The sequence below is a fragment of the Daktulosphaira vitifoliae genome, unplaced genomic scaffold (genome assembly GCF_025091365.1).
Source record: "Daktulosphaira vitifoliae isolate Bord-2020 unplaced genomic scaffold, ASM2509136v1 Scaffold_1, whole genome shotgun sequence".
NCBI lineage: Eukaryota > Metazoa > Arthropoda > Insecta > Hemiptera > Phylloxeridae > Daktulosphaira > Daktulosphaira vitifoliae.
The window spans coordinates 41,224,656-41,243,879 of record NW_026099572.1 but is presented as its reverse complement, the minus strand read 5'-3'; the positions used below and the strand labels follow the sequence as shown (position 1 = coordinate 41,243,879).

Below are 19,224 nucleotides of genomic sequence, written 5' to 3'. Positions count from 1 at the left end.
TATTTATATATATTAAAAATATATTAAAATTAGTCCCTAACATTTATTGTTTTTTTAACGCTAATGACACCCACCATAATAGTTTCTGTTAATAGATGAAATAACTTTATTTATAGTCAAACAGTTTTAAGTTGTAAAATACAAAATATCATATCTCAAACATTTTTATTTGTATGGTCATCTAATAATCAGTAGTATAATCGGGGGTACACCTGTACTCACCACCTAATTTTTTAATTATGCGTGAACCCTTAACGAAAATCTAGGATAAACTTCGTACCTGATTTGTTAAGGTTTGTCCAGTTGTTACGTCACTATTTAGGGGTTGAGTCAAAATGCCCGTCAACAGTATTTTAAGGGACCCACTAGAGATAGCTGGCTAGGCTATATCTACCTTAGGTACTGAGATTTTCTATTTAATAATATATCATATTTAATATAATTTTGTATATGTAATGGTTAGAAGAAATCTCACGAGGACTAATAAAAATGTAGATTTAATAAAAACAGTAATCTTGCTTTAGAACATATTTTTTTATTTGATATCAAAGAAAGATAAAGCTAATTTTACCCAAAAGATGACTTACACAACTTTTCCATTAGTGTGCGTGTTCATGATATATTTTTATAATATATATTACACATTGATTTCTAAACGATTTGGATACTAATAATATAAACTGATTGGAAATATTAACAAATAATCATTTTGATACTTAGTCCCCTCCCCATTATAATAAATATATATATAATTATGTTAACATTTTTATAAAAAGAACACTTTAATAAAGGTAATAGAAATAGAGATTCTTGAATTACATACGTGGATGACATATATTTTTTTTGCTCATCAAGTTTTTTAGGTACCTCTGTTTGAAAAAATTATACCCCACTCTTTCTTATTTCTTCTTCATTGGAATTACGGACCATTTTTTGGGCCATTGACGCAACAGCCACTTGCTTCCACCCATCTTTATTTTAAATTAGTTCTTCTCTAATTTTTACTCACAACTTCAGTTTATCTCTTGGCCTTCTTGTGGCCAACCCATTAGGGTCTTCAAACCTACACACACGTTCAGTTCATCCCAACCTACTGCTCTTAAGGACTCTCTCTTATTTGTTTCGCCATATAGTTCTTCTACTTTTCGGTTCTTAATTCGAGCTCCCTTTCTGACCTTTCTTTTTGGCCGAAATATTCTGCTAAAGATCTTTTATTTCAAATAGCAAATCTATTTTCATCCGTTTTTTTTATCCATGCCTCATAGTCATATAGTGTTACCGGTCTCACCAGAACTTTGTTAGCATAATTTTCGTTTTCCATGATAGTATCTTTTACTTGAAAAGGACAACTAGTCTGCATCAGCATTTATTTGCTGCTACCAATCTTAGTCTTATTTCTTCGTAGCTGACAGCATTTTCATTGATGTTTAACTCGACGTATTTGAAGTTTGCTACCCTTTCAATATTGTAATTATTCACTTCCAAATGTCTTGTTTCACAATTATGTTTCGTGACTAGCGTGTACTTTGTTTTTTCCTTATTGATTATTAATTAAATTTTTATGCTTTCTTCTAACAATTTGCTACTATGCTAGTTCTCTTAAGGTCTTCCTCACTCTCCGCCATTATTACGATACCGTCTGCGTCTCTATTACTACCAGTTGCTGGTAGTGTCATCTCCCTATCTTAAGTCTGTACTTACTTCAAATTTTTCTGATTCTTCCCCTCCGTATTTATTTTGCATTTCGAACCATGTACACATACTTAAATCATTCTTATGATCTTTCTTGGTATCCCCATTTATTACATTACATTCCATAGTTCTTCTATTCACTGAATAATATGCAGCCTTAAAGTCCACAAACAGTAAATGGATATCCAGCCTTATCAAAAAGTAATTTAGGATAAGATAGTAGAGACAATACTCCAATTTAAAGGTACACTCATATATTTTTTTATACAACATTACTGCTAATGATATAGCTATAAACGAATTGTCCACATTGTTCATTGTAATTATTATTTTTTATTAAATTCGAGTAAAGAAAATGATTAAAAAACAAAAGAAATATTCATAAAAAATATTCAAAGAAAAACTTTTTAGGAAAAGAAAATCATCAACTTTATAAATTAAAAATCAAATATTTGTATTTAAATATCTTAATCATAGTAATATAAGAAAAATGGGAAAATTATTGATCATTTTTGCTCAATACAATGTAAGATTGAATTTTATTTTTATTCCATAGGATTGGTATAATTAAACCATTTTTTTTAACCATTTGAATATAATTAGGAAACACTGTTCCCCCTTTTTTTCAATTAAACCATCTATACAATAATACGTACAATAAGTGAAAAGATAACACGAAATTCAAGAAGATTATTTTGAGAAGAGAAGAAGAAATTATTATTACTGTAATTATTACTAGGGGTAATTGGGATACACTTAAAAATCAGTTTGACTTTAATGCAGCATCACTTACAGGGAGGACATATAATGATAAAAAAATGTAGATTATCCCTATACTATTATAAATGTTCTATCCATTAATTTTGAATAAATTTTAGAGGGAACTTTAATTACTATCGCTATTGTCTTCCTCAATGAATGTCCTGCTGACATTAGATTTAATTGATAATTTTAATAAAAATTAAAGACAATTTTTTAGAAGAAAAATTAAATTTTAATATTTGAGAAAAAAAAAAGTGGCCATAAATTACTTGAAAATTAATCAGGGTTACCCACAGTAAAAAATCTTAGGGGTGTATTTATGAAGAAGAATAAATAAAGCGCAAAAATAATTAATTAATGAGTAAATTTTTCGATAAAAATAATGATTAAATAAAAATTCTACGATTCAAATATAAATACAGTAATAAATCAATGATTCTATTGATTAATAATGTCTAAAATTGTATGAGCATGTTATTTTTAAAAATTATAAAAAAAATAAAAATATATAAATTTAATGAATACCCAAACACAAATAAATATATTAATATAAATAAATATACTCAAGGTAAAATGCTGTGTAATTTTTAAAATTAGGTACTTTTAAAGTTTCATCACATAATAATCTGTTATTATCAGTTATCATTTGTTATCAATTTTCAAAATTGTTTGATCATATTTTTTTAATCAGTAAAATGAATTGTGTGTGATTAAAAAATGTTACTGTTACGTTACCAATAAAAAAATAGTAATAAAAGTAAAAATGTTTGAGTATTTTGAGTATTTGAGCTAACTTCACAGACGTGTAATAATTGGTGTAAATTATATTAAAAATTAAATTCTTACATATGTAGAGAAAGGTAATTTAAAAATTTTGGATTTTAATAATTACAATGAAATTACTAAGATTTATAAATAATTTTAAATATTTTTCAAATCTTCTTTATTATATTAATTAATTTTTTTATTTTACTGATTAAAAATAAATTTTAAAAAATCAACATTTATTCATTTATAAATTTGCATTTTACATTTATTAAAAGTTATACAAAACTCAAATTTTAATAAATAATACAATAAACTTAAAAAAATCTGCTTGTGATTTTAAATAACTTTCTAAGCGTGAAAATTAAAATATTTATGCAAATATAATTAATGAATAAAGAAAGTATGTATTATGATTATGAAAAAATTATTTAAATATAGTAAAATTATATACTGTGTTTGTTTGAAATCTCTTAATATACCTAATACTTTATATGGCTATTTAAGAAACCTAAAAACAATAGAATCTAGAATTTATAATTTTATAGATTGTTATTGATACCTAATGTTTTCCATATTTAACTTGTTATTTATTTATAACCCGAAATAACAAAACTAATGTTAAAAATGTATGTATGATAATATAACATCATTAATTTTGACTTGCTTAACAATAATATTAATGTATCATTTTAATTCATTTTGACAGAAACTTCTAAAAGTAAGTGGATTAAAAATAATCAATATTGTGTCATGTTGTATTATCTACCAATTTTATAAAAATGTTATTGTAATAAATATTTTATTTTTTTATAACCTAAATATTTTCATATTTATTTATAGGAATAATTGCTATCATAACTTATGGATTTAATTGATGAAATAGGAATTTGGGATAGTGTATTGCTTGAACCTTTAACTGAAGAGACATTCATTTCAAATTTACGTTGTAGATATGACTCACATATGTTTTATGTAAGTTTGACTAACAAATAAAAATTAATATTTCATAATGGTGATTATTTTATTAATTTAAATTACTAAAAGTTCATTTATTAAAAGTTTTTATGTTTGATAATTTTTAATAGTTGTAGTCCTAGAATATTTGGATATGAGGTGACGCAGTTGATCATTCAGTCTCATCAGTGCTGATGTTCAACTATACTGTTTTCTGTTGGTTCCCCAATGGTTGACCATTTGGGAGTTTTAACAGTAATGCACAGATTTTAACAGTTATCCTCTGACTGGTTTCCTCAGTTATAATACGGTTGTCTCAGGCCGACAGCTGGTGTAAAAATCCTGTCATTCATCCTAAGGTAGAGCCGACTCCAAATTGTTAGAGATAAAGGCTAATGTGATGATGATGTAGTTTTAGATTATTTATTGAAAAGTGGTAATCAACCAGTTATAAAACATACTGAGTTAAACTACGGCATGGTCTCTTTACACTATAACACTCACTTTGCTACCATTTTGAAAAATATTTCGTTTTTGATTTTTAATAGTTATAATCCTTATAATAAGAGTTGTTCACATGTATCTAATTATTTTAAATTGAACATATATTTAAAATATTAATTTTAAACTAAAATATTTTACCCAAAAAGGCACAAATTGCATATTTTATACATATTTATGTGTAACATTTTAGTAATTTTGTATTATATTGAGGTTTTTTGAATTATATATTTTATTTTTTTTAGTTTTAAATTAATATTTTAAATATAATTTAATATTTACAATAAAATATAACCCTTAAGTTTAAGAACTATTTTAATAACAATAATTATTAGAAAATATAATTTTTATATTTATTGTAACCATCATAAGTAAATCCTTAGTAGGACAATCTATATTTTATTGAAAAATTATTATCTATAATATATTGTAGACATATTTGGGAAATATGCTTATTGCAATTAATCCTAATGTGGAATTAAATGAAATAACTCCATCATTATGTGAAGCATATATGTCTCCAAGATCAGGTCAATTACCTCCACACATGTAATTTTTTTATTTTTATTTTACTTTCTTTGAATGAAAAACTATTAAATATTTTTTCCTTTTAGTTTTGCTATTACAAGCTCGGCAGTAAGGTGGCTAATAGATGCAGCTCAAGATCAATGTATTATATTACAAGGCGTAACAGGATCTGGCAAGAGCTATTGTGTTTCCAAATTATTGCAGTATTTATTTCAGTTTAATAGCAAAAACAAAATATTAAATCAAAAACTTCTAAGTTCCAATATTTTGCTAAGTTGTAAGAAATTAAATTCAAATATAATGTGAATTATTAACAATGATTTATTTTGTTTTTAAAATTATAGCTTTTGGAAATGCTAAAACTCATATTCATGAAGATGCTTCTTGTTTTGTAAGAAATTTAATAATTGAATATTTTTTTTCCTAGATTACTAATACTTTGTAATTTTTTCATGCAATATTTTAGTTTATTTTAGAAATTCTTATATTTATAGAATTTTATTTATATAGAATATTTTTAATTAGTATAAATATTAAATTAAATTTTTTTTTTAATTATATCTGAAGACTTAAAATCAATATCATGGTAAGTGGCTAAAAGTGTTTTTTGAGTTATTCACAATTTCCTAAGATTCAGAAACCTTGTAATCTGTCTTACAATTAATTTTTAATCTATTAGTATTATTTAAGATATATTGCATACTTAACATAAAACTAAGCTCAGAATAATAAAATATTTTTTTCAGGATAACTTAGTTTTTTTATTAAATGGCACATAGTATGTAATTGATTTTAAGTTTTCAACCTCATTTATAGTAATATAATATTTTATTTACCCCCATTAGAGCAAAATAATTTTTTTAATACAAATAATAACAAATTTATACTCTTATTTTTAGATAAAATACATTGATCTGGATTTAGACTTTATGGGAAACATTTTGGGTGCTACATTTACAGGATGTAAGTAAATATATTTTTTCTTTATCGGAACTTTTTTATAATTTTTTTTTAAATGTTAAAATATGGCTTGCTTATAGATTTATTGGATAAAGTAAGATTCTTATGAATATTAAATTTATTAATTTCTAAATAATATTATTGTTTATAAAACTTCTTTTAATATTTATTAAATTTTTTTTTAGTCCAGGGTGACATCATTTAAGTCATTGAATAAGAATTTCCACATATTTTATCAACTTGTTTATGGTGCTGATATTCATTTGTTAAGTATGTATACATTAATTTTTTAATATGAATTAATTTATTTAATGTACAACTATATTTAGAGTCATTGAAGCTTACAAGAAATTCAGAAAATTATTTTTATTTAAAATCTAGTGAGCGTTTAAGGCAAGTTGATATTTATAATTTTCAAACTGCATATCAAACAACAAAGGTAATGCTATTAATATTATTAGCTTTTTTAAATTAAATTACATTTTTTTTAAATCTAGTCTTCTCTTGAACATTTGGGACTCTCTGAATTAAATATAATCAACATTTTCAAAATATTGAGTAGCATATTAAAATTAGGTAATCTCACTATGATACCAACTAATAATATTGATGGAACAGAAGGGTGTGTCATATCAAATGATTATGGTATGTATAAGTTAATAGAAATTTTTTAAAAAGTCTTAAGTTAGATAAAATTTATTTTTCTTATTTGAATTACTATAATTACTATAAGTGACTGTATGGCTAAGTTAGTAACACAGTAGCGCCTGATGTGCACCGTCACTGGTTCAAGACCCTGTTTGCTGAATCAAAGATCTTATCAGTAATTAGTGTTGTAATTTTACTCGTTGACCATGAATTAACCATTTGTTTTATACTATTCATTGTAATATTTTTACTTGAAGATTACATCTGTGATCCTTAACAAACCACTAAATTTAAAACAATATGTTATGAGTCTTAATAAAGCTTAGGTGATGATAAAACTAAATTATGTATGATGTCTAATAGCATATAAATTATTGAGTAAGAAAAATCTTGAAAAAGTAAATAAATTATAAGGTAACCCTTTTTGAATATTATTTATTTATAATATATTAATCATGATATAATTTGAATTATAATTATAATGACGTGATGTGGTGCAGTGGATATTCAAGTTGTTAATAAGCTTCCGCTGGCTCATAAAAGGGTGAGAAATCCGGAGATTTTTTAAGGATAAAAAGCACTATGACCCCTGTGCAGAAGGCAATGAGAAAATTCTGTACCAACTTTATTATTGAAATGCACCATTTAAACTTACATTGGCTGGTGTCAAATCAAATTTTTGGTTGATAACCAAAATCATAATTATAAAACCTAATATAATTTGGATTATAATTTAAGATTAAGTTAATGATTAATTAATTATAATCGTTATATTAATGTTTTTACTAAAAATAGGAGTAAATAACAATATTTTTAGAGGTTTTAGAAGAGTAAAAAACATTTTGTTGTTGTCATAAAATGTCATTTACACAGTTATAATTAAATTAAATTATTTATTTTAAAGTAGTTAAATGACTTATACTTCTGAGAGCATCTAGGTGTCATGTTTTATGTTAAAATGTTTATATTTCTGACCTGCCTAGAAAGTTCCAGGTTTATAATTATTTTAAAATTTGTTTTATTTAGCCTGAATACTTCAATAATAAACAAATATTTGTGTTAGTTTATCTTAATATTAAACAATGTGTAGTAATTAGAAATTTAGCTATGTTGGCGCAAAGGAATCACTCCCCCTTAGAACAAAAAAATATTTTTGTAATATTGAATATACCCATGATAATTTTTCATGAATTTGGGTATTTTAGAAGTAAGACAAACACATTTTTAAATGATGAAAAGCCCTCAAACCCTACTTTTTACATAATTTGAAAATTGTGTGCCTTTTGTTTTAATGCAACAACATTTTATTAAATTTAAAAATTTTTTAGAATTGTATGAATTAGGAGAATTATTGGGTATGGATGGTGAAGATATTAAAAAAGGTTTGACAACATCATCAAATTTATTACTTGGAATATCTGCTAAAGAAGCTCAAGCTAACAAAGATAAATTATCTCAGACATTATATGTAAGATTATTTTTATGGCTGATGAACCAAATAAATCAAACAGTTAAAACTGAAGCAAAATATAAGCGTAAATGTATTGGATTTTTGGATATTTTTGGTTTTGATTTTACTGAAAATAAAATGGATTGGTACAGTTTTGTAATAAATACTTGCAATGAAAAAGTTCATAATATAGTAACATCTCTTATATTAAAAGGAGAACAGCATGAATATGTTGTAGATAAATTACACTGGTGCCTTATTCCATTTTATGACAATACTTCAGTTTGTGAACTATTATATTCGGTAAAATTTTCTTTTATTTTTTTAAATAATAGTAATTTGGTTTCTTTATTTACAATCACATACATTTTCTATTAATTTTTAGGATGAAGATGGATACTTAAATATAATGGATAATTTTTTTAATGATCACAATAACGTAACAGCTTCAAAAAAAATTTCTGCACTTAAACAATTCTCCGAGTCTCCATTAAAAGAAAAAATTGATGTTTTGTTAGAAAAAGTATCTTTAAATAACTGCTTTATGTAAGAATTTTTACCACAATATTTATTTTAAGTATTGGGTCAGTTATTTAATTATTGAGTCCAATTATCCAAGTAATAGCCTTACACATAACCAAAACAATTTTATTTTTAACTTAATCATCAAATCTACTCTACTGAACAACATTTTTATTAAAAGTGTGTAGTTTAACTTTCCTTTTTTTTGGGGAGGCTATTATTATTTTTACAATGGATTAGCTTTTTTAACCTCACCATCTTATAATAGTAGTGGTTATTTAATATCAAGGAAAGTAATATTTTGTATTTTCAGGTTAAATCATTTTTTTGGTCCAATGAAATACAATATTAGTACATTTTTGGAAAAGAATAAAAACACTTTAAGTCCTTTTTTATGTAGTACTATGTATAATGGTTCTCTCTCACTATTAAAAGAACTGTTTCCTGAAGGTATAAATTAAAATTATTATTAATTTTATATGAAAAATTCTACATTTTTAAAAGTTAAATTTAATCAAAACTCATTTTATATAAATAGTTAACAAATTGTTTAATTCATTTAAAAGTGGTGCAATTGATTTTCATTTATTTAGATGCGTTGATGAACAAAAAATGTTTGAGAATAATTTGTATTGAATTTTTTTTTCAATTGATAAAAAAATTGTTTGGCTGTTTTTTTCAACCATAATTTTGTTTTAAGACTTGAAGCTATCAAATGATTTTATAAGATCATAATTTTATATATTTTTTTAAGGAAATCCAGACCGAGAATCTATATTTATGGTTTCAAACCCTGCTAGACATTTGAAAGTTTGGGCTGCTGCTATTTCTACAAAAATTAATGGTCGTCATACACATTATATTACATGTTTATCCCCTAACCATTGCAATAAAAAAAATTTTTTTGATACATCTTTTGTCCAACAACAAATTAGGTGGTTTAGGTAAAAGTAATTTTTTTAAATTTCAAATACATGTATATTATATTTCAATGACCTTTTTAACTTTAGTCTTGTGGAAATTGTTCGTTTACGGCGTGCAGGTTATTGTTATCGTTTAACATTTGAAGAATTTTTAAAACGTTATAAAATGCTTAGTCCTGCTACATGGCCCAATTCTAAATATGGTAACACAGTTCAATCCATTATGAATTTAATTAATTGCTTACCAATACCATCTGGAGAATTCGTTTGTGGTACAACTAAAATTTTTATACGTTCACCAAGATCTGTATGGGAATTAGAACAATTAAGAGCAGAGCGTTTAAATCACTTAGCATTATTAGTGCAGGAAGCATGGCATAGACATAAGCGAAATAAAAAACTATTTTTGAACCCAAAAATAACATTTCAAACAAATAGGTATTTAAATTTAATAAACTTATAATAGTTAAACATAAAAATTATATTAAATTAACTTTTTTTTAGACTTTGTGATGATATTTATACTGTAAAACGTATTGTGAGAACATTTCTAACTTGGCAAGTGAGTGATATTACTATTTTTAAATGAAGAAAAATATTTAATTTAATTTTAACTGAAATTTATTTTGTGTTAAAAATTAGAAACGACGGTATTTATTGAAATTGTCAAATAGATATGAACCTTCAATGGAATCTCCTATATGTAGAGTTTGGTTTCCATTAAGCAACCCTCGCTTTGCTCTTACACATTATCTGTTGGAATCTTTACATCACAAATGGAGGGTAATTTTTCATTTTTTTCTACATATTGATTAATTCAATTTGTCAGTTATTTTTTAAATACTGTTTTATTTTTAAATTATATTTTGTTAATTTTTATTTTAAATATTACTTATTTGTACATGATTATAGTGCCATAAGTATAGAGCTAAACTAGATCAAACAACAAAAAACCGTATGCGGGAAAAAGTTACAGCTAGTATTTTATTTAAAAATCATAAAGCTAGTTATAGCCAAAGTGTAGGACATCCATTTGTTGGTGATTATGTTCATTTAAGACAGCATATACAGTGGAAAAGAACTGCTATGCAATGTGATGATCATCATGTTGTGTTTGCAGATATAGTAAATAAAATTACTAGGAGTAGTGGTAAAGTAAGTATCAAATAAATATTATAGATTTTTTAATCTTAAGTTGATTTAGTGTTGTATAATTATAATAAATCTTAGGATAAATCTTAGGATAAATTCTAAATTTTATTTTAATCAATTTTATTTATTTTCATTTAAAAACCTAAATTTCAGTTTGTACCCACTCTATTGGTGATATCAACCAAGTCTATGCTTATTATGGATCAAAGAACACTTCAAGTTAAATATAGAGTGCCAGCTGCTGATATTTATCAGCTGTCATTATCGCCATTTTTAGATAATGTTGCTGTTTTTCATGTAAAATCTGTAAGTTACTTTTTTTTAGTTTTTTGTGATATCTTTTATAATTGAAAAATTATTATTATTATAATTAGGCATATTCAAGCTCTCCTGAAAACGATAATAGCTTTATAGGAGAATCCCCTACTCCTAGTGGATGTTTATTTCATCAAGGAACAATTGTAAGCAACCCATTGTATAATACCTATAAAAAAAAAGGAGATTTTGTTTTTCAAACAAGCCATGTCATAGAAATAGTAACAAAAATGTTTTTAGTAATCCAAAATGTTTCAGGAACATCACCTAATATTAACATATCAACAAGGTAACATATTTTTATTTATTTATAGCTCTTAAATTTTTAAATATTATAAATGAAGAGAGAATAGATTAGCATTGTGAGGTAACTTGAAAATGGTTATAGACTTATAATACCTAGAATAAGAAAAAAAAAAGAGTTATGTTAAGTAATCAAGGTATTATTAATTCTTATTATTAATAATAAGAATCTTAAGAATTCTACTTTATCCATATTCTAGTTACCTAATTATTTATTGATTAATAATTTCTTATTGTTTTGCTGAAACAGCCTAATAAAATCTTCTTAATTATTATTATTATCTATCTCTTTTTTCCTAATGTACTGTTTTCTACTATTACTATGTGAATAAATAAAATAATTTTTATTTTTGTTTACTACTATAGGTTTGAAGCAAATTTTGGTGATCAGATAGTTAGTATAGCTTTTAAATATTTAGGATTGCCAGAGGTTGTTCCAGGTCAAATAAAAATTGTGCGTAAAACAAATAAAATGGAGATTTTTGTTTAATAGTATAAATGTGTCTATATGCATCATAGGTACAATGTCAATAAAATGTTTGGAGGGACTTATTATATCTAACTTCCCCCTTCCTATAATTATTTTCATATAATTGTATATGTAGTTTTTTTTAAATTATGGAGAGACTAAACCCCTTATAGCTCCCTTAATTTGTGCCTTGTTATTAAGGGCTGTTTTCACTGCCAGTTTTTAAAAACTATCTTGTTATATCATGTTGACAATTTTTAATTTTAGAATGTTATTTAGTTATCACATTATAAATTTATTAATTATTATTTACTATTGCACTTGTTAAGTATGTTATTGTTATTGAAATAATAAAAAATGATATTTACATAAAAAATGTAATTTTTCATTAATATAAGGATAAATTGAGCTTAAACTATTGAATCATTATATGATCTGGTACGCTATTGCAAAGAAGATATATAAATGGTGTAGATCAATTTTTTCAAGGTTTTTTTCATATGAACTGAAATGATTTTAAGTGTAAAAACAATTTTTTTATAACAATCAACAAGCAAAAATTTAATGTTATTTTAACTTTAATTGAATGGTTTTTTTTTTCAAATAGTTATTTTTAATTCAACAAATATGTTTATAAATATTACAATTACACTTCAGTATTTGATAAAGCTTCTTTTAATATTTTATTTTCCTCGGTAATTATATTAAACCTTTCATCATATTTGACACGCATTTTTTCAAATCGTTCTGATTGTTGTTTGTACTCCGCCCGTAATTCATCATTTAACCTAAGATAAAGTTAAATACAGTAAAGTTTAGTTAGTATACAGGCACGTAGATAAGGGTGGGCCTGGCCCCCCTTAGATTTAATGTGGCCCAGGGCCGGCCCCCCCAAATTTAAAATTCAATTATTTTTACGAATTATCAAAAACGTGCTAGGCCTTATATACATTGAAATTATTATTAATTTGTGATTACTATTGAGTAATACAGTTATTATTATGGCTGTATTTTCATTTTTATATTCATAGAAAACGTTATTTGAAAAAGATAACGTTCTAGACGTTGGAATAGCAATTACTTCAAACGTGGTTGTAGGTAAATTTTTTTTAACTCTGGTCCAACAAATAATAACAAACTACGAAGTATCTGCATTGATTAGAATCTAGTTGATTACAAAATTCGATAGAGTATACTCTATGAAAAAATTTTTGATAAATCTTATCTTTAATTTGTTTCTTTTTTTATAATGTAGTAATTACAATAGGCAATTTATTTGTTTTTGTTAATTTGTTATTTGCGTGCTCTAAATAATAATAATAAAAATATGACTAAAAAAAGGCAGGAATTGTTTTTAATTTTAAATAAAATAAATTTTACATTGTTTATAATTTATACTTATTTAAAAAATTTTTATAACTTTTAACAAATAAGATATAACAAATTAGTATTTAGGAATAAATTATCTTTTCTTAATAGCTTAAAAGTTGAAAAATTAAATCAGCTTATGTTCACATCATTATTTTATTAGCTTCAATGCAAAGCTTAGAAGGTATTGGTTTTACTATAATGTATTTTTTTTGTGTCTGTTACCACTTTTTCTCAGTCTCACAGAAACGATTTCTTTCAATGATACATCAAAAGATCACAAATCGTATCTAGTCGAAGATATTACCCTCAAAAATTGAAAAAATTTCCCTCGTTCCCCGTAAATGGGGGAAACCCCCCAAAAAATTAAAAATTTAAAAATCGCTAATTTTCGAAAATTTAAAAAATTTTTTTACTTAAAATTGCCATAACTTATTTATATAGATGCATGATATCGTTACTTTTTATTTGATATATTTGCTTTATAAATCTGACCCTTTACCTGCCCACGGGAAGGATTTAAAATGACAACTTTTTCAGAAAAAATTAACTTTTTCCACTTAAATTTTTAAAATGTTCCGGAAAGTCTGACACTTTTATCTATATCTTAAATTAAAGGTAATGTAATGCACTATTTTATTTAAAAAAATTTCGGACTTTATTTTGTCTTCACGGTGAAAATGGCTACCAAATGCTATTTTTGTGTAAAAATTCTCGATTTTGTATTTTACATTTTTAACTTTATAATGCTATAACTTTTTGAAAAATGTATGGATCAGCACAATTTTTTTATGAGAAATAATATTTTTTAATAATCCCTTTTTCATTTTTTATCTTAATCAGGATATTAATAAGGAAATAGCAGATCATGTAACTTTTGGATTAATCCACCAATTTTTTAAAAATAAACACAAATTTTGAACTTGTAAGATTCATTGAATGGGATACTGTCTAAGGAGGAGTGGAGGGAGCCCCCCCACAAGCTTTTCATTGGAAACAAATTATGGAAAATGATACAAGGGCCCAAAATTGTTGGACCCTCCAATAAACATTTTCTGGCTACGTGCCTGTTAGTATAAGTAAGTAAACGTTCTTAGTAACTTAATCCTATAATATAAAACATTTTCTGGATAATAATAAGGTATTCTATAAAAAAAAACATTAATAAAAAGTATTTACTTAGCAGCTTGATTCATTTTTTCGATAATTGCACCATGTCGATTTCTTTCATCGTTAATTTTGGCCTGTAAACTTTCCAAATCTTCAGACATGTGATTTACTTCAGTATTGCGTATTTCTAACATATGCTTAGTTATTTGGACAACTTCTTTTAGTGACTTTGTCTAAAAAAAGTTTATATTTTATTAATATTATCACTATGGAGTAGTGCAACTACTAGGGATGCCACGTGGTGCTATAGCATCTCCAGCCTCTAGTATCTTCTCTGAATTTTAATACGTTTAGCTATTAAACTATATAGTTAAGTGAAGTAATGTTATTTATAAATATTTAGTATAAGTTTTTTTCTATATCAATTTTTCTTTCATTTACATTATACTTCTATTGTAGCAAATAAAATTGTTATTTTGTGCATTTCAATATTATGTCGCCGATAAATAATAGTTGGTTCATTTATACAGCTATTTATGTTAATGTGGTGGATTAGAAGATGTGGAACGCTCAGCCCCATGACTTTGTTAACCTTACACAATTTTAGTACCCCCTGGATGTTTACTCTACTTGCGCCACTGTCATTATGTACTTTTAACTAGCTCATACTTGTAATGTGAGTGCTTCAATGTGTTTTTCTTGTGTAGAGCACCGATCAGTTTTTTCTTTTAGTAAATCAATTACTTTCACAAGAAATTTTTGTAAATTCCTATTTTGTCGTTTCATATCTTCATGAGACATTTGAGATACATCTTTTAAAATTTCTTCAAGATCTCCTATTTCCTGTTTATAAATCATTAAATAATGTGTTCAGTAGTTATTACATATGTATGTTATTCAGTGGTGTTTTCGTAAAAAATCCATTTTTTTATTTTAGGGTAAATCCTTTAATATTAATAGTATACAAATATTATACGCTTTATACTCCCAAAAACACCACTCGTTATATTTAATATAACATACATAATGTCTTTAAATTTATACTTTCATTTGATTAAATTAAATTAATGTTATAGTAATGTAATAAATATGGTATTTGAATAAAATAAGTAAATACTTGTTCGTTTGTTATGATACAATAACATGGGCGTCAGAAGTTTAATATTTTGTAAATTTTATCAATTTATACTGGATGCTAATGCACGTCAATAATAAATTTGATAAGTACAATTACAATATTTGAATAATTATTTTCAGTTTTGCGATTAAAAATTATACTGCATCAATATTTTTAAAATTTAAATATTTAAAAAGTTAACAATTATTTTTAAGGCAAATAAAAAAATTGTATCATCTAAATTTTTTAATTATACCTCAATCATCGATCCATTTAGAGCATCCATTGTTTTTTTCAGATATCTTTCATACAGCACTTTACTCTTATAAAAAGTAAAGCGAAACTAGATTCCAAATGTTATATATTTTCAATGGTATGATCCACATTCAAGCTTTTGGATCTATGCCATTGAATGATTTTATAAAAATAGCCTTACTGTAAGGGTCCCTCAAAGATATTTACTTTATTTATTTAATGTTATTTTAATTACTTATGTTTTATAATTAATTAAAAATTAAAATTTTTAGTTTACCTAAATAATATAGGTATATATCAGGTTTAAATTTCGAGGGTGATAAACATGATTATTAGTAATCAATAAGCTAATATTTTGTTGGAATGATTCTTTTTTCTGTTTCATCTTAAAACAGTTAAAAATAAACGCTTGAGATTGATAATTTACTGTGGATTATTAAAATTTAAATACGGGCTGTTATAAATATTTATTGTAAAGTACAGTATAGACCCAGAAAAGTGGAACTGAAGCTTTTTTTAATTAGTACAGATTACTATCCGACAGTAATTAAATCACTGACATTAACTAATGATTTGTAATTTAAACAAATTAAGAAAAAAAATTTTAGATATCCATCAAAACTTATTACGACTTTCGAAATTGATTACTCATAAAATACAAGTCGTTGGAACGTTTTTATTTTTTTAATAGTATAGAATATTAAATTAGCTATAATTTCAGTTTTGAACGATGTAGATGTTTCTTTGTTATGCAAAATAAAATTGCCCATTTTAACCGAAAATTGTATGAATTTTGTATTAATTGGTCGATAATATATAGAAATTTATTTTTCACATAGTTTTTCTTTTTTTAACTTAAAATACATTGTATTAGCATCTATTTAACATTAGTTTAAACAATATTTGGAACATAACCAAAAATTTGAAATGATGATTTTGCCCCATTTTAGTACATTGGTTTGTAATAGAATTTTCAAAAAAGAAAGTTAATAAATTTATTTATTTATTATTCAGATTGAGCAATTTATCATATTTACCAAAAGTTACATTATTATTGTTTATAGACACCAATTATTCATAGAAGACAAACAAGTTGTAGGAAAATTTTTCTTTTTTTAATCATATAGTACAAAAAAAAACTTTAAATTAAGTATAGTGTTGTATGATATTGATGTTCCATTGCTATACAAAACACTGCAAAATCAGATATTTTTACTGGAAATTGTATTATTCTTTTGATCATTATACTGCTAATGGCTTCAACTTTGCTCGTATTGTGATTTTTCAATGTTCCAAAGGTATTAGCCTTTCTTCATTGAAAAATCCACTTTGTTCATATATGCCAGTGTATATGAGTAAAATTAATTAACATTATAAAAAAAATAAATAAATAAATAATAATAAAATACATACAATATAAATATATTGATTAAACATAAACTACATAAAGAAATGGTAAGAAAAATCAAAATGTCTAACAGTGAGGAATTAAGTTAAGAATCATTTAATTAGCCAGTATTATTATTAGTTGGGTCTTCAAAGATAGGTGGTTGAGGTCTAAATTGTTCAGCTGACATGTGCATAAAGAATAATCCAAATCCTTCTATCATAGCTAATAACAATCCACCAAAAACGGCACTAGCTGCCATAGCTGGAACACCATTTCGAGCTGCTAAAATACCTCCAGTTAATGCACCACTAGCAATAGAATTCCAGGGATCTTCCTTTTTCCGTATAGCTACTAATGAACAATCAATGGTTGAAAATAAACCACCCCAAACAGCAAAGCTGCCACCAATATTGGGAGCTCTTGTAGCAACAGAATAAAATGCACTCTAAAAAACATAAAATTGTTGAAATATAACAGATAAGAACTTATTTGAATAAAAACTACAATTAGCTGAAGGTGCTTATAAATTATATAGTAGAGATAAACAGTAATGATAATACACATACAAATATCTAAAAGGTATATTTCTTTCAACGAGATTATTATTCTCAGAAAACTTTTGTTATTTACAATAAAAAAATATAAGTAAACCATATCGATTTTTTAGCGCACAAAAGGCATTTTTGATATTTTTCAAAAAAATGAATTAAGATACGAAATAATTTTTATAGTACCCCCTAGATGTGCTCCAGAATGTACACTAACAATAAGTTGTGTATTTCAGAAGTAGTCCAAACAAATTTTATAAATATATGAAATCCTGAACCCTATAATCTTTTAAAGCAAACATAACTTAATACATTAAGTTAAAAAAAATTAAACTAATTTGATATCTATTGTTAGATAGTAACTGCCATATTTGCATTAAAATTGAATAATATCATGAACTTCATTGTTTGATTTTTATTATTATATAAACAATTGAAACTGGTTTAAATTTCTAACATGACAGTGTGAAGTTCTCATTACATTTAGAATAAAAATGTTTATAAAGCTTTCTCCCAAAAAAAAAATGTTTAACTTATTAATATTAATTTGATAAAAATTTCACACAAAAAGTTGAAAAATTTAATGTTATAAAAATTACATTTAATCGACGATTGAATCCAGTTGGTGCATTACGAAAACCTTTCACTCCTTGGAAAAGACCTCCACCAATAAGGCCCATAGCAAAAGCACCACCAAGATCTTCCAATATCCTCATTGGGCATGGTTCACGACCAAATTCTTCCATAATGTTAAACTATCTTCTATACAATAAAAAAAATAAAATAAAATAATTGGAAGGTAAAAAATATAAAATATTACAAGGTAATTTAATTTATCTGGTGATGAATAAGTCGTAACAACATATATGTTTTATTTGAATTAGCTGTTATTAGGGCTAGGAATCAAAATAATTCTGGTTTTTGACAATTTTTTATACTTTCATATGCTATATGTTCATATGACTTTATATATATATTAATAATCTTACAAGTAAAATTGCAAAATACTAGTTAAAATTTATATTGCATTACAACATTAATAATTTTAATTATTTCTTTAATTATTTACTAATTTTTTAAAATATAAATTTGGTCTTTCGAGTATTTGATAGCCTGTAATTTATTAAGAAATATGATTTGTTATAGCAATTAATTCTTACATTATATAATACTTTTTTCACAACCAACTATAATATATGATTTCTAGAATTAAAATCACAAATATTGTTTTAGAGTAGTCTGAACCATAACAGGAATTAAAGTAAATGAATAAAGTTATTTAATTTTACTGTAATGATCGTCAATATTTCAAAGTATATATATACTAAGTAAATAAACAACTTGCTGAACATAGAGGAAATATTAAAAAATATGGTTATCAATATTAAAATTTGATTAGAAAATTTTAGGTTAAGTTAGATGTAAGGAGCATTTTTTATAATATAAATGGATCATGAAGGTGTCAACAAGTTTTAATAATTAATAAATT

General features: G+C 24.8%; 3 protein-coding genes across 5 annotated transcripts; 1 reads left to right on the top strand and 2 right to left on the bottom strand.

The window, feature by feature from the left end:
• The first annotated feature begins 3,162 nt into the window (after positions 1-3,162).
• LOC126893963 (unconventional myosin-Ib) lies at positions 3,163-11,983 on the top strand. 2 transcript variants are annotated; one of them, XM_050664544.1, is made up of 21 exons: positions 3,163-3,314; positions 4,063-4,194; positions 5,111-5,226; positions 5,292-5,482; positions 5,550-5,596; positions 6,105-6,168; positions 6,246-6,259; positions 6,351-6,435; positions 6,495-6,604; positions 6,663-6,810; positions 8,142-8,566; positions 8,649-8,809; positions 9,099-9,235; positions 9,540-9,729; positions 9,796-10,146; positions 10,213-10,270; positions 10,351-10,491; positions 10,621-10,863; positions 11,014-11,166; positions 11,235-11,464; positions 11,845-11,983. In XM_050664544.1, exons 2-21 carry the CDS (start codon positions 4,084-4,086, stop codon positions 11,966-11,968), a joined length of 3,099 nt encoding a protein of 1,032 aa, XP_050520501.1. In that variant the 5' UTR covers positions 3,163-3,314; positions 4,063-4,083; the 3' UTR covers positions 11,969-11,983. The 2 variants fall into 2 exon arrangements, with proteins under 2 accessions (XP_050520501.1, XP_050520500.1); XM_050664543.1 differs by lacking the exons at positions 3,163-3,314; positions 4,063-4,194; positions 5,111-5,226; ... (1 more) ...; positions 5,550-5,596; positions 6,105-6,168 and having other exon boundaries at positions 6,206-6,259; positions 9,549-9,729.
• A 97-nt stretch (positions 11,984-12,080) lies between these two features.
• LOC126893971 (uncharacterized) lies at positions 12,081-15,931 on the bottom strand. Its single transcript, XM_050664562.1, has 4 exons — positions 15,799-15,931; positions 15,095-15,268; positions 14,495-14,658; positions 12,081-12,735 (listed from the first exon to the last, which is right to left on the bottom strand). Exons 1-4 carry the CDS (start codon positions 15,826-15,828, stop codon positions 12,594-12,596), a joined length of 510 nt encoding a protein of 169 aa, XP_050520519.1. The 5' UTR covers positions 15,829-15,931; the 3' UTR covers positions 12,081-12,593.
• A 1,272-nt stretch (positions 15,932-17,203) lies between these two features.
• LOC126893972 (mitochondrial import inner membrane translocase subunit Tim17-B) lies at positions 17,204-19,098 on the bottom strand. Of its 2 annotated transcripts, none has more exons than XM_050664564.1 (3): positions 18,896-19,098; positions 18,335-18,494; positions 17,204-17,632 (listed from the first exon to the last, which is right to left on the bottom strand). In XM_050664564.1, the coding sequence occupies exons 2-3, from the start codon at positions 18,479-18,481 to the stop codon at positions 17,306-17,308; spliced, it is 474 nt and encodes a 157-aa protein (XP_050520521.1). In that variant the 5' UTR covers positions 18,482-18,494; positions 18,896-19,098; the 3' UTR covers positions 17,204-17,305. The 2 variants fall into 2 exon arrangements, with proteins under 2 accessions (XP_050520521.1, XP_050520520.1); XM_050664563.1 differs by having other exon boundaries at positions 18,335-18,497; positions 18,896-19,097.
• Between the last annotated feature and the right edge of the window lie 126 nt (positions 19,099-19,224).

What these genes read in the sequence shown, in the direction of transcription:
- LOC126893963 (XM_050664544.1), top strand. Translation starts at nt 4,084, where the DNA reads ATGGATTTAATTGATGAAATAGGAATTTGGGATAGTGTATTGCTTGAA. An exon ending in GGTCAATTACCTCCACACAT is followed by an intron (nt 5,227 to 5,291) that starts GTAATTTTTTTA and finishes TTTTCCTTTTAG; the next exon opens with TTTTGCTATTACAAGCTCGG. An exon ending in AATATTAACATATCAACAAG is followed by an intron (nt 11,465 to 11,844) that starts GTAACATATTTT and finishes TTACTACTATAG; the next exon opens with GTTTGAAGCAAATTTTGGTG.
- LOC126893971 (XM_050664562.1), bottom strand. Translation starts at nt 15,828, where the DNA reads ATGGATGCTCTAAATGGATCGATGATTGAG. An exon ending in TAAATGGATCGATGATTGAG is followed by an intron (nt 15,269 to 15,798) that starts GTATAATTAAAA and finishes ATTTATAAACAG; the next exon opens with GAAATAGGAGATCTTGAAGA. An exon ending in AAAATGAATCAAGCTGCTAA is followed by an intron (nt 12,736 to 14,494) that starts GTAAATACTTTT and finishes ACTTTATCTTAG; the next exon opens with GTTAAATGATGAATTACGGG.
- LOC126893972 (XM_050664564.1), bottom strand. Translation starts at nt 18,481, where the DNA reads ATGGAAGAATTTGGTCGTGAACCATGCCCAATGAGGATATTGGAAGAT. An exon ending in GATTCAATCGTCGATTAAAT is followed by an intron (nt 17,633 to 18,334) that starts GTAATTTTTATA and finishes TATGTTTTTTAG; the next exon opens with AGTGCATTTTATTCTGTTGC.